The 27224-nt window shown below is 38.6% G+C and overlaps 1 protein-coding gene across 1 annotated transcript in view; it reads right to left on the bottom strand.

Moving 5' to 3' along the window:
• The window catches only part of LOC126412661 (putative helicase MOV-10), a 305211-nt gene that overhangs the window by 146700 nt on the left and 131287 nt on the right, over nt 1-27224 (bottom strand). The window contains exons 5-8 of the mRNA XM_050082363.1: nt 26987-27102; nt 22532-22653; nt 20468-20605; nt 16616-16799 (exon numbers count right to left, since the gene is read on the bottom strand). Of these exons, the coding sequence (XP_049938320.1) occupies nt 16616-16799; nt 20468-20605; nt 22532-22653; nt 26987-27102 (560 nt within the window). The remainder of the gene's footprint in view (nt 1-16615; nt 16800-20467; nt 20606-22531; nt 22654-26986; nt 27103-27224) is intronic.

The raw sequence follows: 27224 nt of genomic DNA, 5'->3' as shown, positions 1-27224 counted from the left end.
CAACTGACATCTCTGCCCAAACTCTTTGCCTTTACAAATGTCTGCTTGTGTCTGTGTATGTGCGGATGGATATGTGTGTTTGTGTGTGTGTGTGTGAGCGCGCAGGAGTGTATACCTGTCCTTTTTTCCCCTTAAGGTAAGTCTTTCCGCTCCTGGGATTGGACGAGTCCTTACCCTCTCCCTTAAAACCCACATCCTTTCGTCTTTCCCTCTCCTTTCCTCTTTCCTTACGAAGCAACCATTTGTTGCGAAAGCTTGAATTTTGTGTGTATGTTTGTGTTTGTTTGTGTGTCTATCGACCTGCCAGCACTTTTGTTTGGTAAGTCTCATCATCTTTGTTTTTAGAATTATTGAAGGACTATGTTATGTGTGAAATGTATCATTTTTATATAAACATGACCATGGTTTTGCGCTACAATAGAATATTCAAATCTGCCACTGTGACTGTTAGGTATTATAAGGAGCTACCTGATGTGAGCACTGTTATTCTTTTTACAGCTGGTAAACAGGTCATCGGCTCTATGAAGTCTGTCAAAGTTAAATAAAAGTGTTAATCAGAGAAACTGAAATTGCTGAGTTGTGCAGATAATTGGGTGGAAACCCTCCGAGAGCCACGTGTTGAACAACTCACGCTAAACAGTGCACTCACGAACAAGGACAAGTGACAGTGAATTATTTATATAAAGTGATGGAGTGATGACAAAACAATGAAATATATTTTTGTGCAGCATGAATGAATTGAAACTACTTACAGACTGCAAAAGGGGCAGCTCACGAACAATTTTCAGAACAGTACCAATTTTATTATGGGAAATACTGATGGAAGCAGGCAACATGATAAAGAGAGTACAAGAATGCCTCATGTCATTAATGAAGCCATTTTCAGATAGCAGCCAGTAAGATGGCGTGTGAAGGATATCAAAACGAGCCGACATGGTGATATGAGGTGGAGCTGTAAGCAGATGAGAACTATGGATGGCAGCAGCTTCCTAAATGTTGACAATTTGGATGTAAAGCATTTTTTCTACCTTTGCGTGTACAAAATGAAACTGAGTGAACATGGTTGCTGAAAATATGTCACTTAATGAACAGAATTTGTAACAATGAGTTTATATTAAATGCAGTCAGTAATAAAAAACTGAACAAACTGTCAGGACAGGTCTTTAATGGTAAAAGAAAAAAATATGTAGTCCACTTTCAACACAAATGAAAGAAACCTATGGACAAAGAAAAACATTTATGAAGAAAGTGATAAACCATCCAGTGAATACAAAATGGTAGAATCTAGTGAAATTGATGTTCAAGATGACTTAGTGAGCTTGAAAACTTTGAATGACACTGTTCAGAGAAAATAAAATTTTTTGGAATAGAAACATATGCACTAACGAAGCAGGAGTTTATACTGAGAATGTTGAAGACAAGTCTGAAAATGTAACTAAAAAATTGCATAATAGGTAATTGGAAATTGTTGAATGTCAGGATGGGTTATATGAAGTATGCAAATCTGTTCCAATGGTGGAAAGAAATGATATTTGAGACAAAGCAAAATGATACAATTGGTATTGATGAGTTAGAAGTAGATCAAGAAATCACAGAATACGTAAACAAAGTTAACGGTGATAGGGATCTGGAAGTGGATTTGGAAAATGGAAGTAAGGATATAGTAATCTGGAAGAGTGGAAAGCAGAGTTTGAGAGTTGAGGAGCAAATATCCTGATAGAGTACCAAATAGGTGATGTATGAATGGAATGAGAAGTCATGGATGAAAGATAATATGGATGAATTAGATGACGTAATTAAGGGATATCATGTGAAAGCTGGCCACATAATGAAGGAACATTATGATATAATCGGTGATGAAGTGAATGAATGTCAGGGTGAAAGGGAGGGTGAATCGGTAATAAGTGAGGTGCAAGCAAGTAAATATGAAGCAAATAAGGTTGCAATGGCATGTGCAGATAGTGAATGGAACTGTTGCAGAAATAAATGTTATTGAGCAGGAAAGTAACGTCAAAGGAGAAGGTGAGTTATTGGTAATTAATAGTGATCTAAATGAGCAGCAGCTAGTTGAGACTAAGGTAGATGTTTAAACAGAAACAAAAAGTCTGTCACTGTTAACAAAATGGTCAGCAAAGCCGATGAGCTTGTTAAGGAAAAAGTGTGAGAAAACTTGACAATTAGCTGTTGTAGAAATGAGCTGCCAACAATTGAAGTGGTAATAAGCAAAACTGGGCAACAGCATAGGGCTTAATGTGAAACTGTGAATAAATATGATACTAATATGGATGATTTTGTTGAGCAGAAAGTTGTTGATGTGAATGTTGATGTCTTTAACATGATGTGAAGGCACAGTGTGTCCAAGTAGTGAGCAATGTTCCTGATAAGGTAGGTAACAGTATGAATAGATGCCAGATTGAGAAAGAAGATGGAACTTGAATGGTTACCAGTAACAGTAATGTAATCTACCACGAACTGAACCTGAAGTAAATAAGACAGAAACAGACTATGTACTGGTAGCAAATAAAAGTGTTGACAAAGCTGAGAAGGTTTAATTGTTTGAAATTAACAACAATAACACAGGTGAAATGCAATTAGTAAAAATAAGAGTAAATAATGCTGCCATGAGAAATGTGCACATTGAAAGAAAGTGGAGATTGTAAAAGTAAGTTGCTAAGTTGTCAATGGCAGCTACATACAAATTATTAGAAGTAATAATTAGTAAATAGTGTAATGTAGGTTGTAAGCATCTTTGATAGTGACAGTACAATAAACAGTTTTCAAAAAATGATTTCCAATGTAAATATGCAAAAAGTAGTGTTCACGGTAGGTGTATAGAAAGCAGTTTTTAATGTGTTTGCTGGAGCTTGAATGTTCAAAAATTTTGTTGTGTTTGCATTGGTCTGGCTATTGTTCTGAAAGATAGATGTTGTTCTTGTTGTGGTCTTCAGTCCTGAGACTGGTTTGATGCAGCTCTCCACGCTACTCTATCCTGTCCAAGCTTCTTCATCTCCCAGTACCTACTGCAACCTACATCCTTCTGAATCTGCTTAGTGTATTCATCTCTTGGTCTCCCTCTATGATTTTTACCCTCTACGCTACCCTCCAATACTAAATTTGCGATCCCTTGATGCCTCAGAACATGTCCTACCAACCGATCCCTTCTTATAGTCAAGTTGTGCCACAAACTCCTCTTCTCCCCAATTCTATTCAGTACTTCCTCATTAGTTATGTGATCTACCCATCTAATCTTCAGCATTCTTCTGTAGCACCACATTTCGAAAGCTTCTATTCTCTTCTTGTCCAAACTATTTATCGTCCATGTTTCACTTCCATACATGGCTACACTCCATACATATACTTTCAGAAACGACTTTCTGACACTTAAATCTATACCCGATGTTAACAAATTTCTCTTCTTCAGAAACGCTTTCCTTGCCATTGCCAGTCTACATTTTATATCCTCTCTACTTCAACCATCATCAGTTATTTTGCTCCCCAAATAGCAAAACTCCTTTACTGCTTTAAGTGTCTCATTTCCTAATCTAATTCCCTCAGCATCACCGGACTTAATTCGACTACATTCCATTACTCTCGTTTTGCTTTTGTTGATATTCATCTTATATCCTTCTTTCAAGACACTGTCCATTCCGTTCAACACTTCTTCCAAGTCCTTTGCTGTCTCTGACAGAATTATGTCATCGGCGAACCTCAACGTTTTTATTTCTCCTCCATGGATTTTAATACCTACTCCGAATTTTTCTTTTGTTTCCTTTACTGCTTGCTCAATATACAGATTGAATAACATCGGGGAGAGGCTACAACTCTGTCTCACTCCCTTCCCAACCACTGCTTCCCTTTCATGTCCCTCGACTCTTATAACTGCCGTCTGGTTTCTGTACAAACTGTAAATAGCCTTTCGCTGCCTGTATTTTACCCCTGCCACCATCAGAATTTGAAAGAGAGTATTCCAGTCAACATTGTCAAAAGCTTTCTCTAAGTCTACAAATGCAAGAAACGTAGGTTTGCCTTTTCTTAATCTAGCTTCTAAAATAAGTCGTAGGGTCAGAATTGCCACACGTGTCCCCATATTTCTACGGAATCCAAACTGATCTTCCCCAAGGTTGGCTTCTATCAGTTTTTCCATTCGTCTGTAAAGAATTCACGTTAGTATTTTGCAGCCGTGACTTATTAAACTGATTGTTCGGTAATTTTCACATCTGTCAACGCCTGCTTTCTTTGGGATTGGAATTATTATATTTTTTAAGGGAGAGGGTAAGGAGTCATTCCAATCCCGGGAGCGGATGACTTACCTTAGGGGGAAAAAAGGACGGGTATACACTCGCGCACACACACACATATCCATCCACACATATCTTTGGATGGATATGTGTATGTGCGCGCGAGTGTATACCCGTCCTTTTTTCCCCCTAAGGTAAGTCTTTCCGCTCCCGGGATTGGAATGACTTCTTACCATCTCCCTTACAACCCACATCCTTTCGTCTTTCCCTCTCCTTCCCTCTTTCCTTATGAGGCAACAGTTTGTTGCGAAAGCTTGAATTTTGTGTGTATGTTTGTGTTTGTTTGTGTGTCTATCGACCTGCCAGCGCTTTCGTTTGGTAAGACACATCATCTTTGTTTTTAGATATAAGTTAAGACTGAAGTGCAGTTGCTTATAGAGGACTCCATCTGTAGTTGGGATGTGTCTGTTTACAGTTCTTCAGGCATTAGTAAAGAAAAACAAAGTAAATTTAGTCACTTATGGCAGGTTTTCCCAAACTGTGTTACACAGGAAGTGAATAAGTGCTCCATGAAAAACTATTAATGGCATGGCTTTTTTTGCTCTTTGACATTTTGACAATATTTATTTTAAAATTTTTTTTCTGTGTTATTAGTCATGATATAAATTAAAGTCACTGCCAAAAGTAGCTGAAGTAACAAATGTTTTTCATTTTTAAAAATTTATTAACCTTCCACATAAGTAAGATGTTCCACAAAATTACCAGGATTCTCAAAGCATTCTGTCAGAGGAATAGTTTGGGAGCCCCTGGCCCATAGCAATACTGGTGGAAAAAAGAAAAGATTTGTAGCTGTATTGTCCTTCAAGCCTAGGTTCAGAATAATGTGTTGACAAAAAGTGAAGTAACAGTTTCCGTAGTTGATATTTTGTCCATTGTGTTATGGGAAGTATATTACGGTCTGTTGCTGTGGAATTTAATTCTTTAGAGTAATAAAGTAGCATCCTTATTCTGTAGTACATTACTCAAAATTGTATCATGACTGAACTGTACCCACAGCAATAAGCTGGAGGTTTACAGATGAAGAGTATCAAAAGATTTACACATTGTCATTGGGGTATATAAGTGCTGGATTAAAATTTATGTATGAGGGATGTTCGATAAGTCCTGCAACACGTTTTTTTCTGTAAGCAGGTTGGTTTCATTCAGAATCTCAACACACCATATTATTCCCCACTCCTTTGGCTACAAAACACTATTTTTCAACATATCTACATTCAATATGGTGGCCTTACTCCATCTACTGGTTGACATTGGACCCAATGCCTTGCTGCATCAACAATGTCTCCATCACCTAAATACTGCTGGGCATGGAGTGCATCTTTCATCGGGCCAAATAGGTGGATGTTGGAAGATGTGAGACCTGGAACGACCAGTCCAGTGACATTTTGTGAGCTCCTCTTGGCTATGCAGACTTCTGTGAGACCTTGTGTTGTCTTGGAGAAGAAGAAAGTTTGTTTGTATTTTTGCAGTGATGAACATGCTGAAGTCATTTCTTCAAGTTCCTGAGGGGACCACAATACACTTTGTTGCACCATGAAGGAGGACACAGAACAACCCCTTCAGAGTCCCAGAAGACCATCACCATGACTTTGCTAGCTGAGGTGCAGCTTTGAACCTTTTCTTCAGAAGACAGGTGGTGCGGCACCACTACCTAGCTTGCCAATTTATTTCTAGTTCAACGTGATGAACTCAAGTTCCATCACCTGTGACAATGTCTGACAAAACATTCTCATGATCAGCCTCATAACATGCTAGAAATTCTGCACAGATGGTCCTTCATTGCTCTTTATCGTCTTCTATTAGGCGGTGAGGAACCTAGTGGGCACACAACTTTCAGTACTGCAACCAGCGGACAAGTGTGTCAGCACTACCGACAGTGACATCCAGATGAGCTGAAATGTGTTTGATTGTGATGCAATGATCACTTTGAATGAGAGTGACCACATGTTCCAACATTGCAAGAGTCACGGTTTTGTGTGGCCAGCTGGCATCTGGGAGATCGGACAGGTTTGCAAGATCTTCTTGCAATGATGACATTTGCCTCACCCAACAACTTGCTGTGCTTTTGTTTCTTGCAAGGTCTCCATAGATATTCAGCAGGTGGCTAAGTATATCTGTGATGCTCTGGTTTTACACTAAAAGAAACTCTGTGTCGAATGACCTCCATTACAGACACATTGTGGAAGGCTACATATAGTGCCACTATCTACCAGAACTTCATACAACTATAGGGGCTGGAGTGCGAATATTCCACGATGTTCCACAATAATGTCCACATTTTTTCAATCAAAATTGGCTGAGAAAATGAATGTATTGCTTTACTCATTGAATACCCTTGGTATTATTTCACTGAATAGTTTGGTGTGAAGTACAAGCTGATGATAACAAGCAATCTATATCTGCAACATAAACTGAAAGGAAGAGACATAATTTAACTTGTTTCAGACTGGTTCATGGAAGTAGATTGTAAGTTCCCAATTACAGAGCAAAAAAATTATAAATGAGAATAAATATGAGCACTGCATGCTTTATAGCTTCTAACAGTTGTATGTTGTTAGAACATTTTTAACTGAAGCCTTTGTAATGAAGAATGACAGTGCAGGTGACAAGAGGGTGACTAATTCTCCCTCTATTCCATATGCAATTAAAAAAAGGATAAACCATACCACGTGGTTCAAATTAAGTAATACAAGTAATCTCTTACAAAAAACATGCCCTCTGACCTGCATTTCACAAGTGATTTGTACATAGATGTACATGTAAATATTTAACTTGAAACAAGACTTGTAAATGCCCTATGCCATTGCGAGACTCCTGAATCACTACATTCACCCAGGGCATTTCAAGGAGTGACATGATTATATTTGTGTAAGGAGTGATCTCATTGATCTGTCTGTCATCTGCAATTGTGCAGTTGAGGTCAACATCCATACCATTCCTGGCACACACTATGATCATTAAATGATCTTTACTGATCTTCCCCAGAGAGCCTGGTTCTGTATTAACACAGACATTCCCCTCCCATGACCATCCCCTAGCAGAAGAATCATCTTGACTACTGATAGCCATCACTTACACATTTCTTCCGATCTTGTTGTAGTTCCTGAGCTCCTAGGGTTTCTGCACACTTTTGTCTCCAATCTCCAGAGCAGTGAAGCTGTTGGGTGTCTTCTATCTAGACTAAAGCTAGTTTCCTTCAAACCTCTCTCCTTATTTGGAAGGTCTACTCATACTCCAGTCATTTGCTCTATTGTTAACCTTCCTGTTGCCAATTGTAGCTCTAAATTTCTCTAATTCTACCTTTGCTACAGCCAGTTCAACTTTGAGTTTTAGAAACAGTTGTTCCTTCACCATAATAATAGTGTCAAATGACAACCACATTGCCATCAAGGTAAGTTGCTCCACACCAGCCTCCACGAACAAAAGCATTAACAGTCTTCATACTGTCAACCATTTCTCACTTCTCTATGACAGTTTCTGCATTTGTTCTGTGTAACAGCATTTATTTTGCTTTGACAAATTACTTAAGGTCAACTGTTCAATTGAAAAGTGAAATGACAGGGAATTTTAGCTTTATCTAATGGAAAACTACTGCATTATGATACTTATTCAACAAGTGAAACACATGTATATGTTAACTAAACATCTGATTAATAAATAATTTTCAGCACAGAAGTTCTTGATGGTTACATTGGTAAACTAGTGCCGCAGAAGAAATTAAGATAAGGATAAGCTTTTTCCCATCATAAGTATAAAGGAAACATAAACATCAAAGTAACATAGTAAATAAACTAGTATCCATTAATCAGATATAAAATTTGTAACTGCTCTTTCAGAAAATATTAATTACTGATAATACAGTGCTCAACCCCTTGCTAGTTTTGGATATGTTGTGCAATGCTACTGCTAACTGACAATATTGTCAGCAAAAAGCACAAATACCAAGACTGTCACCCTTCGACAGCATACTTACAAATGCTCTTAAAGATATAAGTAAACCAATAATGGGACAAAAATGTTGCTGTGGTTCACATTGCGGAAGTGGGAATGTGAATGATCAATCTTGTAGTCTCTCAGTGCTGTGCTGATTTTGTGCTTGACATGGATTTGTTGAGTGCAAACAGAACAGAAAATGATTTTCGGAAGTACAATTTGAAGATATGGTATAATGTACACAGGCATTATGTGGACAAGGAAAAAAAATTCCCAGATTTTTCCTGAATTTCACAGTTAAGAATACACTTTTTCTTTGTTAAGTGGCAATATACTTTCCCTCAGAACCATAAAACTTACCAATCCTTTGAATGGTTAAGCTTTTATACATCAGCGTAGAACTTCCCAGCACTTCAGAATATGAAACAATCCCCCCCCCCCCCCCCAAAAAAAATAGGCATTTGGAAAGATCTTTGATGTGCAGCAACATGTAACTGCATATTTTCATATTACGAACGTATAAATTCAAGTTCCACCAAACACAGTACAGTTCCGAAGCACTGAAATCGAGACTGTGATGCACTTTTGTAAGCTAATCATACTTCATGCCACATGATCATGCGAGCCAATGATAGCAAATATTCAGAGTACAGGACATGTGATGTAGTCAGCCAATAGCAACATCACTGTTAAGTTGCACAAACACACAAATACGACAAGTTAAGATTTAAAGTAACGTATGCAGTGTATCTACAAGAGAAGCTAAGCTTTAACATTTAATATTTGTCCTTTTTTGCACGTGTTACACTTTAAGATACATCACACAAATGTGCCAGTTAAATTTTAAATAATGACATAAATGTCTGATCTTCTGGGAACAATATTCTGCTAAGTGGCTGGTCCTCAAAGTGTTAAGTTTTAGATGAGAGTCAAATGCTCTATGATTTAAAAAATTCGCCACCCATCTCAAAAGTAACATAATTCATCTCGTGTAAAAGGAAATTTATTTTGAAAGTAATGCTTTTCAAACCACCATTCACAATATTTTCCTGTGACCCGTTAGAATCAGGTTTGTTTCAGCAGCTGCTAGAGAGTGCCCAAAAACAGTTGTTACAGCACAGCTATGATGATGTAGGAAGCCTGTATGTTCTTATGTATATAGCATTAAGAGGTCTTGCATTACGTCATAAAAGAAATAGGATATCAGAGAATATGCCAAGACATTTCCTGGCAAATTAAAACTGTGTGCCCGACCGAGACTCGAACTCGGGACTTCTGGCTTTCGCGGGCAAGTGCTCTACCATCTGAGCTACCGAAGCACGACTCACGCCCGGTCCTCACAGCTTCACTTCTGCCAGTATCTTGTCTCCTACCTTCCAAACTTGCCCGCAAAAGGCAAAAGTCCCGAGTTCGAGTCTCGGTCGGGCACACAGTTTTAATCTGCCAGGAAGTTTCATATCAGGGCACACTCCACTGCAGAGTGAAAATCTCATTCTGGAAACATCCCCCAGGCTGTGGCTAAGCCATGTCTCCCCCATACCCTTTCTTTCAGGAGTGCTAGTTCTGCAAGGTTTGCAGGAGAGCTCCTGTAAAGTTTGGAAGGTAGGAGACGAGATACTGGCAGAAGTGAAGCTGTGAGGACCGGGCGTGAGTTGTGCTTCGGTAGCTCAGATGGTAGAGCACTTGCCCGCGAAAGGCAAAAGTCCCGAGTTCGAGTCTCGGTCGGGCACACAGTTTTAATCTGCCAGGAAGTTTCATATCAGCGCACACCCTGCTGCAGGGTGAAAATCTCATTCTGGAATACGCCAAGATCTTTGGAATTTCATAAGCCATACTAAAATGTGTAATTCTGCTTAAAGTACACATTCACTTGTCTACATCCACAATGAAGTAGGCCCCAACCTGACATGAAGCTTTCCAGTGTGGTTTTTGGGATGCAAATTTTCTTGGTGTACCAGTACTGTATTACTTCATGTTTGGTTGAAACTAGCCAATAGTGTGGAATGAAACACTTCATTTCAAATGACTTGACTGCTTTTACGGGACAGGTTAATAAAAGCGAAATTTCTTTAGCAAAGTGACAAAAATAACTTTATTGTTTTGCAAAGCTATTAATGCTTGACTGCAAAAAATGTGGAAATAAAATAAAATCAGAAAACTGAAACTAGTAACATACTGTATGTAGCCTTTCATAATTATGTGAACGTATTTTGATTTACTAGACAGCCACAAAATCCACTTTGTTTTCATTTGATATGAGACCTGTAAATGAAGAAGAAACAGGAAAATCACTATATGTAAACACTAGTCAAATGGAGACTACCACCCTCCTACTACAACTCAGACTGCTCCGTGCATGCACGAATCTGGCAGCTTTGGCACACTAGAAAATTTTTTCCAGGTAGCATCTGTTTGTTTGTTTGTTGCTACTGCTTATACAACTAACAGCCTTACTTCAAGTAGCCAGAGGCCGGAGAAGGTACTGCTCATATGTCACTCGAATGCATATTTGCAAGAGCCTGCTGGCAACTGCTCGAAGGAACCTAATGTAAACAGTTGTGACGTCATGATCATCAGAAGCAGTTTGTTGTTATGAAGCATTGCAGTCTTCATCCTAAAGACATATTGCTGTTGGCAGACACTTGTGTGTGCAATTTCACTGCCGATGTCCATGGCGAGGTCCGTCTTTGCAACCATGACACCATGCAGTAAGGTACAGATGAGTCCAGCAACATGCTGAATGGACTGCTCAGGATTGGCATCACATTCTCTTCACCGATGAGTGTCGCATTATGTGGGGCCAACGTACGCCACTGCTGGCCATGGAAGGCACCAAACGGCTGTACGATATGTGAATGCCATCCTCCGACCAATAGTGCAACCATATCAGCAGCATATTGGCGAGGCATTTGACTTCATGGATGACAATTCGCGCCCCCATCATGCACATCTTGTGAACGATTTCCTTCAAGATGACAACATTGCTCGACTACAGTGGCCAGCATCTTCTCCAGACATGAACCCTATCGTACATGGCTACGACAGATTGAAAAGGGCTGTTTATGGATGACATGACCCACCAATCACTCTGAGGGATCTATGCTGAATCACCATTGAGGAGTGGGACAATCTGGACCAACAGTGCCTTGATGAACTTGTGGACAGTGTTCCACTATGAATACAGGCATGCATCAATGCAAGAGGACATGCTACTGAGTATTAGAGGTACCAGTGTGCACAGCAATCTGGAGCACCACCTCTGAAGGTCTCACTGTATGTTGATGCAACACGCAATGTGTGGTTTTCATGAGCAATAAAGAGGGCGGAAATGATGTTTACGTTGATATCAATTCCAATTTTCTGTACAGGTTCCGGAACTCTCGGAACTGAGGTGAAGCAAATTTTTGTTTGTTTGATGTGTGTATATTCTGACAACACTTAAGAGTGAAATGAAATTACGAAATCATCGTATAGCACTGATGGCCAGGAGTCCCCACCTGGGGAAGTTCGGCCTACGAGTTGCAAGTCTTTTCCATTGATGCCACATTGGGTGTCCTGCACATTGGTGATGAAAGATGTGAGGACAACACAACCCAACACCCAGGCCCTGAGCAGAGAAAATCTTTGACCCAGCCAAGAATTGAACCTGGGTCCACTGCATGGCCGTCAGACATGTCAACCACTCAGCAAAGGGGTGGACATTTTAAGAGCCTTGTTTCCCTCTAAAACTTACAAGTGCAAAACTGATTAGAAGCCAAGATAAGGGATAGAAAACTCCTAGAATAAAGTAACTTGTGCTAGGATCAGAAAAGTCTACCTAATTCACAGAACAAGGTGCACTTGAGAGATTAATACCAGCATTATAAAATTTTCCAGTCTGTTAATCAAAAAAATGAAGCATATGCACTATGATTGAAAAATAAAACAAGCATGCCAAAAAAATAGTTTGTAACATTATTAAATAAGAAACCAACAAAAATAGTGAACCATGTGAAAAGAGCCCCAGAAAATTGCTCTGGCAGAAATGGTGAGACTTTCAGATCAGCGGCCACCAAATTCAATTATTTATTACCACACAGTGATAGCAGCATTTCACCCACTAATAAACAACTAATTACAGACACTTCGTCAGAATATCCGTCCACATCAAACCTACCAACCATCAACAGTACCTCGCATTTTGATGGCTGCCACCTATTTCATATCAAGAAATCCCTTCCATACAGCCTAGTCACCTGAGGTTGTCACATCTGCGTTAATGAGCAGTGATTCTCAAATAAACTGAGAGCCTCACTGACGCTTAGTTAACCCATAATGTCAAATAACAGATTTTCCATGCCTTGTCAACTCAGCAACCTATCATCCCCACACACCCACTGACAAACCATAAAGGAAAGGCTCACTTGTGACTCAATACCATCAAGGACTGGAATAACTGAAACACATATTGTGCCAGGGTTTTAACTACCTCCCATAATACCCTGAAATGAGAACTATACTACCCACAATCATCCTCACTATCCAACCACCCTATGGAACATCCTCATCCATCCCTGCCCCCTACCCCTTTCCCTATGGCTCACACCACAGTAAAAGACTTTGATGCAAGACCTGTCCCATACAGCTGCCTATTGTCACCTAGTCTAATAAAAGACAGCACCACCTGTGAAATCAGCCATTTAGTCCACCACTGCAACCACTATGTGGAACTCTATGTGTGAATGATCACTAACAAGTCATATGTCCGCATTTAATGTCTACCACCAAACTGTGGCCAAGAGACAGTTGCAAAACTCCGTTGCTCGTAATGCCACACAAAATGGTGTGCTTCACTTCTATGACTGCTTCACGGCCTGTGCTGTCTGCATTCTTTCTACCACCAACCTGTAACATATTCTTCATTATTGTAACCCCCCCTGGCCTCAAACCCTCACTAGGTCCTGTCCCCTGCCTGCCCCTATTTGCTTCCCTGCTGACCTCCAGCTTCAAACACATTTTCTGTTCCCCCAGTTCACCAACAGTCCTTTCCCTGTCTCTGGTTATCTTCTCTGCCTCCTCTCCCCCCCCCCCCCCCAACCCCTCTAGCACAGTTCTTCTTATGAGATGCAGCATGTGGTAGCCCACCACCCTGTCCCTGCCATGTCTTTGCACTCAGTGAGGCAACTATACAGCATCTTCCCCCACCACCCCTAACTTGTTATCCCTACCCATCCCCCCTCCCCCCAAATACATATTGTATGTGTGTTTATTAGTTCATCTGATAAACAACTTTGTCCGATGGCTTAATAATATCCAGCAGCTTACTTTCAAATGTGCCTGTCAGCTGCTTCATGCCTCCTCAATGTGGTGAGTAGCAACTTATGCTAATTTATATTGTTATTGTTATTCAGTCCCAGATTTTCCATTATCTGATATCAATTACAGAAGCATTAGATTTAGTTCTGCAGATGCTCCATGCATCACCAACAGACATTAGTTCCAAGCAGCAACTATTATGGAGATTACAAAAGTACCCATGTCACTAAAAAATAAACTGTCGTTACTATAAGGCTGTATATTTCCTGATCAACTAATGTGAACAGAATTCAAAAAACTGTTCAGCACAATAGTAGTTAACTTGAAAGACCTGAGTAACTCCATTTTCACATATATAGGCACTCCCTACTTTTTCTTGTTGGTTCTGTACCAGACCGCACAGTTTTTGAGAACTTCATTTGGAACTGCAAGGGGCTATCAGTACCATTCATAGGTTACATGTGGTGTGGAGAGAGGCACACAATAGAGTGCCAAATGCATCTACAGCATCAAGTTCTTGTGGTTCCAACCACAAAAAGTGTCATGGGCAGCCAAATTACTGATGACAATTTTAGGTCATTTAGAAACCTGAAAGGTTTGCAGTAAAATGGAAGTCTGGAACTGAATAATGGTGCATTTCTTTGCAATGATGAGTTTTATTTCCAAATGGTGATAATACATTCAATGTATAATAATAAATATACCTTGTTTAGCATAAGGTTTACTTGTACTTGAGGTGGCTGATATTCATAATATGATTACCTATCCAATTTTTCATAATAAGGAACAATGCATACACTTAATGGATTTATGTGTTTTCAAACTGTGTTTTCTTATAATGAAATTTTTTTGTATGTAAACAAATGAAATGTACATGATTCTTTATGTCAATTAATGACTGAAGTTCAAAAATTGTTCATTAATTTTTTCAAAATATTAAGTGCTGCCTTTAGACAAAATTAAACAATTAAACAGATTGGAGGTTGGAATATCAAAGATATTATGAAAAGGATAGATTGATATTTACTGTAACGATGACAAGTTGACTTGCAGACAGGCACAAATGAAGACTGTCACACATTGAGCCTTCAGCCAAAGCCTTCTTCAGAGAGGAAAAGTACATGCACATTTACACAACCAAGCACACCCTACACATACATGACTGTTATATCTGCCCATTCTTGCCAGAATGCAACTGTATCGCATCAAGCAGAAACATCAATCTAGAGCGGTGTGGGGAATGGTGATGGATAGCAGGGTAAAGGTGGGAGGAAGAGGAGTCAGTGGTGCCTGGCAGGGATTGCAAGGAGTAAGTGGCAGGACAAATTTGCCAGGCACAGCTTTGGCAAGCTGTGGGGGAGGGAGATCAGTGGGGGGAGGAGGACTGGAAATGGAGAGGAGCAGAGAAAAGGAAGAAACAGGTGGGTGCAATGACAGGGTGCAATGCACAATTAGGGCAAGGGGACATGAATTGACAGGAGATGATAGAACGGAGATGGCAGAAACTGTTGGCTGGAAGATGTGGGGACAGTAGGTTACCAAAGGTTGAGGCCAGGATAATTTCAGGAGCAGAGAATGTGTTGTAAGGATAAGTTCCATCTCTACAGCTCAGAAAAGTTGGTGGTGGAGGGTAGGGTCCAGATGGCATGGGTTCTGAAGCAGCCACTGAAATAAAGCATGTTAGGTTCAGCTGCATATTATGCCTTAGGGGGGTCCACTTTGCTCTTGGTCAGAGTGTAGCTGTGGTCGTTCATCCTAGTGTACAGCTGGTTAGTAGTCATACCAATATAAAAAGCTGTGCAGTGATTGTAACAGAGTTGGTATATGACATGGCTGCTTTTCTGATGGGGTAGGATAAGCCCATGACAGGACTGGAACATGGCATGGGAAATCTGTTTGTGGACTAGGTGCAATAGTCCCATGCCCCTCCTCCCTCCTCCCACCACCCTCAAAAACCAGCTACAGAGGAGCATCTGACTTAATCACCCAGGCAGGACTGGAAAAACTGAATCACCTCTTTCATCAAGGATTTTTTTATTACCTTTCATCTTGCTTCAAATGAGGGACATCACACACAAGATCCTTCCCCTTTCTCCTAAAGTGTTGTTCTTTCACCCACCCGGCCACCACAACACCCTGGTCCACCCCTATTACATTTTCAATGCCAACCCCTTGCCACAAGGATTATACAGCTGTCGAAGAACCAAATGCAAGACCTAACCAATACACCCACCCAGAACTTCCTATTCCAGTACCATCATGGGCTTATCCTGCCCTCTCCAGGGCTAAGCCACCTATGAAAGCAGCCATGTCAAACACCAGCTCTGCTGCAATCATTGCACAGCTTTTTATACTGGTATTACTATCAACCAGCTGTACACCAGGATGAATACCCACCACCAAACTGTGGGTGAGAGTGAAGTAGACCACACTGTGGCATAACATGAAGCAGCTGAACATAACATGTTTGATTTCAATGGCTGCTTCAGGACCTGGGCAATCTGAATCCTCTCCTCCACAACCAACTATTTTGAACTGCACAGATGTGAATTATCCCTTTTGCTCTCTAAAGCATCCCATCACCAACCTACAGTAACCTACCTCCCCACCATAGCCTCCTGACACTGTGTCTGGCAACCTTGTCCTGCTACCTAGTCCCTGCACACTTTGCCACGCAGCACTGTCTCCTCTCCACCCACCTGTACCTGCTATCCCTCTCCCTTCCCTGCTCCAATTCGAACTGTTGCTTCTATTCAACAAAATACAGTTGCAATCTCTCCAGAGATAGCAGTCATGCGTGTGTGTGTGTGTGTGTGTGTGTGTGTGTGTGTGTGTGCTTTCTCCTTCCTGAAGAAGGCTTTCACCAAAAGCTCAAAGAGTAACAGTCTTTTCGTTGTGTGTCTGCAATTCAATGTGTCATCTTTATGGCAAGTAGCAATCTGTCCTTTTCATACTATTGTTAAGTGTTACCTTTGCAGCATCCAAACAGCTTCTGTATTTCATTCAGTACTTTGTTGATAATATCAAGTACACTTTTCATATATCAGCAAAAATACAAACGAACACAAAATGTATACTAAAATTTTTACCTTCAGTATGCATAATTTTTTATTAGAGTGCAATGTCATTGTTTGGTCTTCACGATCAAACATGTGTATGTCTAATAGCATCTGATGTTCTTCCATGTGCAGCAACAACCTCATAAATTCACTGTAGGTTTTGGGTTTCATATCTGCAATGACTTTACCTCTGTTAGACTCCTTCAACATCCCTCTGCAAATGAAAACATAAGGAATTACAACACACTAAGTGAAATCACAAAGACATTGTTCAATGGAAGCTACCAATGCAACAAAATAACTTACACAGTTGTCAACATTCCCTGCAAGCTCTCATATTTTAATTCACACTGCATTGTTAATCACATGGAATTAAAAAAGTAATAACAGATAAGTAGTTGCCAACTGATACGAAAGAAGCACTACACAAGATAAGTCTTGCTACATGCCCTTTAAGAATTCAATTTACATTTACAGAAACTGAGTCACTCTTTTGTTAGATGTATGATGTACTTACTGGAATTGGAAAAAGAAAAAGAAGAAGAAGAAGAAGAAAGACAGAGAAAAAGAGGTTTACTAAGGACCACACGGTATTTATCATATTGGAAAATCAGGGATATTTTAGCTTGTATGGATGCTTGCTAACAGCCATTCTTCTGGCACAACATTTGTGAAGGGAACAGGAAAGGGGGAAAATTAAAGTTGTGTCCTAAGTACCCTCAGCCGCATACTACAAGATGACTCACAATGTTATTGTTGAGTGGGCAGTGCTCATTTCTTCCTTGTGTTAAATTTGTGAACACTTTAACAGAAAATTTTGACAGAAAAATTCAAATGGTTTCTGCACAGGAACCTAATTCCAATTAAATATTTTATTTGCTAACAAAACATCATTATTTGCTAGAAAAATGTTGTGAAACCAGATACCTTTTAAAAACTGGAATAGTAAGGTAAATGTAAGAGGTTTTGGATCCCATATGTTAATAACTGTTGATATTAACAAGATTAAGAAAAGGATAGATTGATACCCCCCGTAAAAAAGATTCATTGATTTGAAGAAAAGTAACTGCCTCAACTCAACAGGTAGTCTTCACAGTGAGCAGTGGTCTATCCTTTTCCTGATATTGATGTTATACCAACCTGGTGTTTCAATTGTTTGACTTAAAATGTTGATATTGTTGCTCTGGAATCAAAAATATGACTGTTTTATTGAATGTTTGTAGCAAGTTGTTTAAGTGACTTATTGCAATTCTAATGGTTTCAACTTCACCTTCATAATTTTAATGGTGTGACCCCAAAATTTGATAGAGAAGAAAATTTTGTTCTATATTCCTATTCCGACATTTCCTTCTTTTTTCATTAATGAACCATTTGTGTAGATGCGGAGCCACTGATCTTCAAAGTGTCTCACATTTATTGTTTCCAATGCCGCAGCTCTCATAATTAATTTATCTATTCCACTTTTTTATAATTATAAGTTGTGTCTAGTTTGTACTGTAATTGAGGAAGCACAACTGGAAAGAGTAAGAAAATAAATTCAGCTTCAACTTTTGGCAGCCTATATTGTGATCTTATGTCTTCTACTTTCTGATGAACCCAATCTGTGTTTTCAACTGTTATTATTAACACACAAATCTTTATATTTCAGCCGTTTAATATGATTCGGTACAAAAATCTGAAGCAGTGTTAATATTTGAATACTTATTTCAATATGTTCTAATCCAGTTAGAATTCTCATGGATGCTAACGATGATTTTACTCCATCAGTTGTTGTTTTCATGGCTTGGTTCTGGACTAAATTCTTACAACTATTGCAATTTTGCAGTGAATTTAGTTTCCTTTCAGTCTTTTTGTTCATATCAGGAATCCTATGTTGTGTGTACGATGGCAGATGTAAAATTTAACAGATCATGAAAATGGATTGCCTTTGCTACTCAATCAGTATTCTCTGAAGAATTACACTATTTAAAACATGAATGAAATGTGCATCAAATCAGTCAGTCCAGAATCAGGCAGTCTGTGATTCATACCTGTCTCTGTAAGCACTTATACAGCCTGCATAGTACGTCTTGCAGTACAACAAGCTCTCTTGTGTGTAATGATCCATGTGTGAGTTTTTGAGAAACAAACCTCTTCTGATGAGAAATAGTTTAAATAAAAATGTCAAAGTTAAGATTCTACTGAAATGCTTCAGTCTTGTATAGCTAAAAACCCAGATAATCCTTGCTAATCAAGACAGGTTTGAAATTATCCCCTAGACACTGTCACCAAAATGAATGTAAGTACTGATACAACATCTTCTCTTGGGCATTAAACAGTAAATGCAATATTACTGATACTCGCTAGAAGTGCATGCATAAAGTATTTGTGGTTTATCCCAGGTGTGGGTTGTTATACTTTCCTGTCAAAATTATATATCTGCTGTTCTTGGTGAAATTAACATACTGAAATGTTGATATATCATACTATGACTGCAGTAAATCAAAAGATTTACTTACTACAGTACAGTAAAATACAGTACAATACAATATGATCATCTGAACTTCTCTGATGATGTGGATACATCAATGGTTGTATACAAAAAGGCAAATGAGCAATATAAACACACTAAACCTTGCATTCACAGTCTAGCACATACACTGATCAGCCAAAATACTATGACCACCTGTCTGCTAATGATATGAACCCATCCAGCTGATAGTAGCATCACCTGTCGAGGAATGACTACTAGTCAGACACATGCTTGGTGGATGTAGTATCAGCGAGCATGCTGTCTGTGTGTAGAATTGGAAAGGCGCACGATCTATCTGAGTTTGACCGATGCCAGACTGTGAAGGCCCAGAGGTTCAGCATGAGCATTTCAGAAACTGCATGACTTGTTGATTGTTTGAGGAGTGCAGCGGCGAGTGTCTTCAACATGCGGCAAATTCAAGATGAAACTATGGCCAGGCATCATGGGGCCGGATGGCCACATCTCGTTGCAGATGTCGGACGTTGCAGGCTGGGCAATGATCTGTGGTGGAACTAACATCAGACTTTAATGCTGGGCAAAGTACAAGTGTGTCTGAATACACAGTGCTCCAAACACTTCCTAACGATAAGCATCTGCAGCTGATGATCCATGCATGCGCCAATGTTGACATCGGCAAATATGACTGAAATGGGGATGTGACCCATGGCACTGGATGTCAGCGCAATGGCAGAGTGTTGCATGGACTGATGAATACCGATACCTTCTTCATCATGCCAATGGGACAGTACAAATCTTCCAGCTGACCAGCTTCTTGACACCTGTACTGCAGGATGGAGACAAGCTGGTGGCAGCTCCATTATGCTCTGGAGAAAATTCATATGGACACACACCAAGATGGTTAAGGAGTATCATACACTGGTTGCAGACCATGTGCACACCTTCATGATGGTCATGTTTCCTGACAGCAGTAGCCTTTTTCAACAAGATAATTCACGATGTCACAAGGCCAGGCATGTGATGGAGTGATTTGGGGAACAAAGCGATGAGCCCCAGTTGATGTGCTGGACCTCAACTTGCCAGATCTGAACCTGATCAAACATATCTGGGATATTGTTGAACATCAAGTAAGAGCCCATCACCTCCCTCCCCGGAATAAACATGAATTAGGTGACTTTTGTGTGCAGATGTGGTGCCAACTCCCTCCAGTGACTTACCAAGGCCTCACTGCTCCCATGCCACAATACGTTGCCACTCTTATCCATGCCAAAGGTGGACATACCAGCTTTTAGGTAGGTTGGTTATAATGTTCTGGCTGATCAGTGTACAGCATATATACTAACTTGGGAAAGCCTTCATGGAAAAATGCCACTTAAACCTAAGCACATAAACAAAAAACAAAAAAAACTTACAAGATTTTTTTTAGCTTTCCCTTCACATTATTTTCCATTCCTGGGGTCTCTCTAAATCCATTATTAATTATGTATTTCAGATCAGCAGGTATCGGATAAGAGTTAAGTGGTCTAACACACGGAGTCTTTTTTTTGGACCTGAAAAAATAAATTTCACATGTGTTGGTTATGGTATAAAGTATCACAAACTAATTTAAATTCTAAAATTCCATTTGACAGATATTAAATATTTATAATCTAAGTTATATAAATACATCAGAATAATATTTGAGGTACCAATATCATTTAACTGATGTGATAACCGAAAATTTTCCAAGGAATACAAGCATTTGCATGAAGAAAGACAAACATGCCTATGGAAAGAACATGGGATCACAGCGCAGTGTTAAATTTGCATCTTTGTTGTACTACACAAATATACAAAAAGTATAATCATACATTTATACTTTTTCCTTGCACTGCAATCCAATGGTGCAAGTAGATGATTCTCTTCACTGGAACTGCTCACCACAGTACAAATGCATTAAGTTCAAGATAAAGTTTTGTAATTAATTTGTTATTAGTTTACAGGTACATGTCAGCATTCCAGGCAGACCTTGAAATCCCAATGCCACAGCAACACAGCACACCAGTAGAAGAGCCAGCTCAATGATAAAGCGAAGTATGGTGTGGTAATTTGTTTTGTGCATCAGAAGGGAGCAGTGCCGCAAGAACTCATGTTGACTTGGTGGAAGTGCACGGCAACAGTGCACATTATATGACACATTTATTAGGTCTCACAGACACATCCATGCAGTCAAACACGAATGATGGATAACTAAGCAGCAGAACATTTCTCTGTGGAGAACCAGGATGTTGAGAGAAGTGTAGGCCCTGTAGCTTGAAGATAGGGGAATCACAATCTAGGGGATAGTGGAAAAAGTGAAAAACTAAGTCAGTTTTCAACATCCTGCATGATATTTTGACCATGTTGGAGGTCACTGCCCACTGAGATATGGAATTGCTTACACCCACTCAAAAGCCAGCAGAGCTGAGGCAGCAGTGGAAATTTAAAAGTTGTGTCAGGTCAATCCAGATGTCTTCTTAATGATCTCTTAATACTCATGGATGAGTTCTTGTGACCTCTTCCTCTTTCTTCAGATGAAGAATAGATGACAGTGACGGCTAGATTATTTTAGAGGTGCAACTTTTCCTGAACAGCCAAAATGTAGACTTCTACAATCAAGGCATCTGCCAAGCCATCCATCACTGGGGAAAACGTGGTGCATTGAAGGTGAATATGTAGAGAAGGGTTAACCCCCTCTATGATTCATGAAGGTGAATATGTAGAGAAGGGTTAACACCCTCTATGATTCATGGTCACATCTTCATTTCTTCATGACTACTCCTCATGTACAGTGAGTCGTTACCTTTTCTCATTTTGTTTAAAGTCATAGATCCATTGATTGATTTTGAACACTGAAATGTGGTTTGTTTTATTTAAAATGAGGGAGAGGAAAGCAAGAGGAGGAGAAAATATTCTAAGACAAACTGCAGTTCTACATCCAAACAGTTTTGAAGTCCAGTCAAACACATACATAAAATTTAGAGTCTTCTTTCCCACATATGCTATGAATTATCTTTCACGTAATAGAAAAACAATATCACAAACTATTAACAAATGTATGAGTATGATTTAAAACTTTCATCTGATTCAAAATATTTACATAAATGAAAACGTGTTGCAGAAGAAAGTTTTATTATTTTTGAGCTTATGTGCCAAGAAAAAGAAAAATCAGAGAAGAATAGTAAAACATTTTTAATGGAAACATCCACCATAAGCTATTCTGAACACTGGGTTTGCTGAAGAAACACCAACCCTTTTATTTTCGACAGTTAATTGTAATTAATATTGTATATAAGGACTGATTTTGGTTTCAGAGATCAGACTGAATAATATGACAGTACACCCACAGTTCCAAAATTCTCATAAATGCACCAACATTTGATTCTTCATCTGCGTGTTAAATATACCTGAAGCAGATTACTGTTTAATTTTAAAGTTTCAATCATCTCTGCACTTACATAGGTGGTGGTACTCCACTCACTGTAGGATATTCTGCTGTCTCCAATATGATAGGAATTATTCTTTTGTAAGGTGCTGTTGGACCCAAATCATCAACTTCTTCACTTTGAACTCTGAATACCTATTACAATTACAAGATTGTTAAAGTTGTTGGCATAACAACTACAAATGTTAACAGGTTAATAGCTACTGTTGCTTAAATTAATGGAGCAACAGAGTAATTACCAGGAAAATGTGTGAGTGAATGTGAGGGTTTGTCATACATATCCAAACAGTTACTTTTTTTTAGGGCCTTAGAAGTCACATTTCACTGTAGAGTGATAGTAAGTAGAACATGCACATCTTTCCCTCCCTCATTCACCATCACCGGAGCCTCGATTTATGGTAGGCTGCAGTTGCACCTTATATCAGTTAAGCCAATGAGTATGGGGCGGAGGGGGGTGGGGGGACGACAACTTTGTATCTTTACTCTGTCTATGAATAACACTCAACTACAATGTACATAATAATATTAATGATTTAAAGAGAATCAACTCACTGAATAGTTGAGGGGCTGAATTGTTGATAGGCAAATAAACAAGACTGAAAATGTTTCTAGCTTTTTAATAAGTCCTCCTATAGAGCCATAGAAGCACATTCACACCGATACACACATATACCTAAAGCCTACAGCTATCTGTGCTATTAGTCTTGTTTATGTTCCTGTCAATGACTCAGCACCTCAAACTATTCACTGAGTTTGACCATTACTCTTTATAGCCCATTCTTACAATGTCCAGCAAAGTAAGAGTAAGAATTAACCTCCAGTAAACTTTATGGTCAGAGTAAACATACAGTAGATTCACTTTGGTTTTAATATCTGAAGGTTAAGTTTTACTGGCAGTTAATAAATCTGTAGAATATTTGGAACAGTTGGTACACATGTTTATGGCATATGTCTTATTGTCTATTAGTTGTTTAAATTTTCTCAACAGAAGGGTTTATAAACCAGCCATCAAATGTGACAAGAATACAGAAAAGCTACGGGGCTTTGTGGGTGCTTGGGCTGTAGAACTGGATAATCCATATGATAGAGATGCAGTAGGTATGATTATTGTCACAGTTTAATTCTCTTTAGTCAGTATTTTATATTTTTGTCATCAACTGCCACTTTGAAGAACTAAAACCTTACACCATTGTTATTTAAAGATTCATGTAAACTGTTACTTGATTTCGATTTAAATTTCAGATACTGAGAAAGCAACAAGCAGTGGGTCTGCAAAAACCTGCTGCCTCACTGATGTCATTAATGATCCTACAACTGAAACTATTATTAAAATGACTGAGGAATGTAGTGAAGAACACTTATAATCACTTGAGTCACCTGCACACTTCAGACCAGTTACAAGACCTCAAATTAACAACTGGGAGTAGGGCTTAAAAAAAGGAAGTTGAGAGTATTACTTAAGACAGTCTGCACAGCAGATGTGTGTTTTATACAGAAGAAGAAGAAGACAATAAAGAGAGTCATGAATGGGAAAGATAAAGATGTGAGTGGGAAAGAAAAAGCCACAAGTGGGGATGGTTAGAATATGAACAGAAAATGGGCTAACAAACATAAAAATAAATTTGAAAAAAAAAAAGACAAAGATTTGTAAATGAATAATATATTGTACATTATAATACCATATCATTGCATTTAATCTTTTAATATATTGTAAGTACTGATGGGAAACACATTTTCCATATTAGCAAGATACGATTTCACTGTTGTGTGAAACAGTCTGTTCTCACTGTAGGTTGCTAATGTGCTCTACAATATCTGAGGCATGAACTTCTAAGTTGGTATTTGGCTCTAGAAGAGGCTCATTTTCTTCTTGTTTCTGAACTATACTGTGTAGTACAGAGCAAGCAACAATAACTTTCAAGCCTACTGATAACACTGGAAATCTTCGCTTCTGGTATGAATGTGTGATTCATTACAGAGCCTCTCCACTTTGTCACTGGGTATGGCAAGTTATATCAGTAAATAGGTTTTCCAGGGATATGCACTGCCACTAATATCTATGAGCTTTTATGGTCTCTTCTTTCTAAGCATGCCCTTTACCTTCTATTCATGAAAATGTTACTATTATGTATTCACCCAGGTCATCATGGTACAATGCCAGTAGTAAACAACTCTGCATTACCAGTACTTGTACATTTATGGAAAAATAACCTTTTCCATTCCTACAAATTCCAGCATGGTCACCTTGAGATGATTGAATTCTAAAACAGGCGCAGTCTAATGTACCCAAAATTTTATGAAAATTTTGAGTATGAAAGGAATGTAACTTAGTATTTTCAATTGTGTCTTCAGTTTCTGAAAGTTTTATGTACTCTTTTGCCAGCTCTCAATAGCGTCACTTACAGTTTTTACTACGAGAAGCAGCACCAAATGCAATTAGCATGCATCCTAAAGTGTGAAATTGGAAGGTTAAAAGTAATTGGTTGATCAGTGATACAGCATTATTCCTCAAATGGAATAGAATGCACGGTCTTAAATGTATCATGTATTCATTAACATTTTGAAGAAACATTAAAGAAGAGGCAAAAAGAATAATGCAGAACTTATTACACTGTTGTAGCAAGAGGAGAGGTGATACTCGTATGTGGTGTGTCCCAGGTGGTGGATAGGAGGGTTCTAACCAGCTTACTGGTGGACTTGAGTGAAATGAAATAGCTCTCATGGACCAAACACTCCCTCTGCAGTTAATAATTGTAGTGGTAAATCAGAGCTTGCTCCAGCTAAGGTTAATTACTTTTGAAGGTCAAATATGGAAAGACCCATTGGGGAAAAAATACCTCCATTCTGTCCAAAAAGGCAGGAAAAGGCCACATTGTATTTAATGGGTAGACAACTAGAATACAGCAGTGAAGTGGAGCATTTGCAATCACCTAAATGCATAAGGACACACAAAAAGAGGATTCAACATAAGCAAATAAATTATATACCAACGCACAACATAAATTCACTACTTAAGACCAGAAACTCAAGAACTTCACAGATGAATTAAATAAACAAAAAATGTTAATAGTAGTGCTCCAACATATGAGAAACGCAATAGAGAACCTAGTCAAATCACAAGAATGTAGAATTTATAACGGGAAACCACGAAGCAATGTCCGCAATTTGGAATAGGACTTACAGCAAACACAATAATAATAGATTCAATAACTGATTTTCAAGCAATATTGCCACAAATTGCAACCCTGACTTTTAAAACAACGAATAAAAACTACATAACTGTAAATGCTTAGGCCCCCACAAATGAAAAAAAAAAAACTAACGAAAACAGAGGTAGAGGTAGATAAATTTTGGGACCTTTTCCAACAAACTGCAAGCAGAATAAATAAGAGGAATGTAAAAACCTTATTGAGAGATTTCAAAGAAAGAAAATATGAAGATATAATTGGAAAATGGAGTCCAAATAGCTTTACAAACAAGAATGGTCAAAGGCTTGTAGAACTCTGCAGAGAACACAAACTTTCATCTAAATCAACATACTTCAAGAGGAAGCTGATCAAGACAAACTGGTACCAAATCTCAAGAAAAATCTCAAGAGACAAGCCAAGAATCCAGCTCCCTTGAATCCACGAAGAAAATGTGCATGGTGGACTCCAGAATGTGACAAATTTCATGAAGAAAAAAAACTAAGCACAGTTAATTTTTCAAACAAACAAAACAGAAGAAAATTCCATCAACATCAAAAACAAAAGGAAAAAATTCACACAAAACATCACGAGAACTAGGAGAGGATTCCATAAAGACATAATAAACTCTATAAAAGATAATTACTTCAAAATCAATTCCAGAACTACTACAAAATCTTTGGGCAACAACTACAACAACTTGAGCCCCCAACACTAACAATGAAAGATGAAGATGGAAAAAGGGCACACAGCAACAAAGAAAATGTAAAAATCATGGCAAAACCATCTAATAAACTTCTGAATTTTGAAGAACCCAAAAGAACTCCTACAAATCGATGTAAATGTCCCAATTAACACTGAAGCTAACAAATTAAAACAGTGAGTACCATTAGTTAATACAAATGCTTCCTTTTCACTCACAGTGTGATCATATGACACTGTCTGTACTAAAGTATATTTACTGCCTGTGCAATGTAGCCACAAAGATTATTAACAAACCAAACAAGTTACTCTGTAACAAGCCACAGAAACTAATAGCTCCACATATCTGAACACTCAGGAAACAACCCTCACCAGTGTCACAAATTTATGAGTATAGTTGAGATTCGTAGTGAACAAAAGCATAGAATACAATGACAAAACAAACATTAATGTAATTCATGTTACTCTTACAGGTTCCCTAGTTATATTATAAAATGACATGTATCCTTTTGTTTAAGGATTATCTGAGAAATTTTAGCACATGGAATTTCAAATATTTGACATTCAACATTTTGACTCACCATTTCATGCAGCACAAGTAGGTTCTTATTATCCTTGGTTATATGAAAAACTAAAGGATAAATTACTGCTGCAATTTCAGAGAACTTAGCTTCTACAGTGAACTGTATGGTTTTTCCTGTAACAGTAATTTTAACAATAGTAAACAAATAAAAACTCGTAAATCATGAATGCTGCATGAATCAGTGACTAAACTTGTTAGCAAACAAATACTTGAAGAACTCTGTCTCCAAAAATGAC

Source organism: Schistocerca serialis, chromosome 7, assembly GCF_023864345.2.
Source record: "Schistocerca serialis cubense isolate TAMUIC-IGC-003099 chromosome 7, iqSchSeri2.2, whole genome shotgun sequence".
NCBI classification, from domain to species: domain Eukaryota; kingdom Metazoa; phylum Arthropoda; class Insecta; order Orthoptera; family Acrididae; genus Schistocerca; species Schistocerca serialis.
Note: the sequence above shows the minus strand (reverse complement) of the source record. Positions and strands in the feature narration are given on the sequence as shown.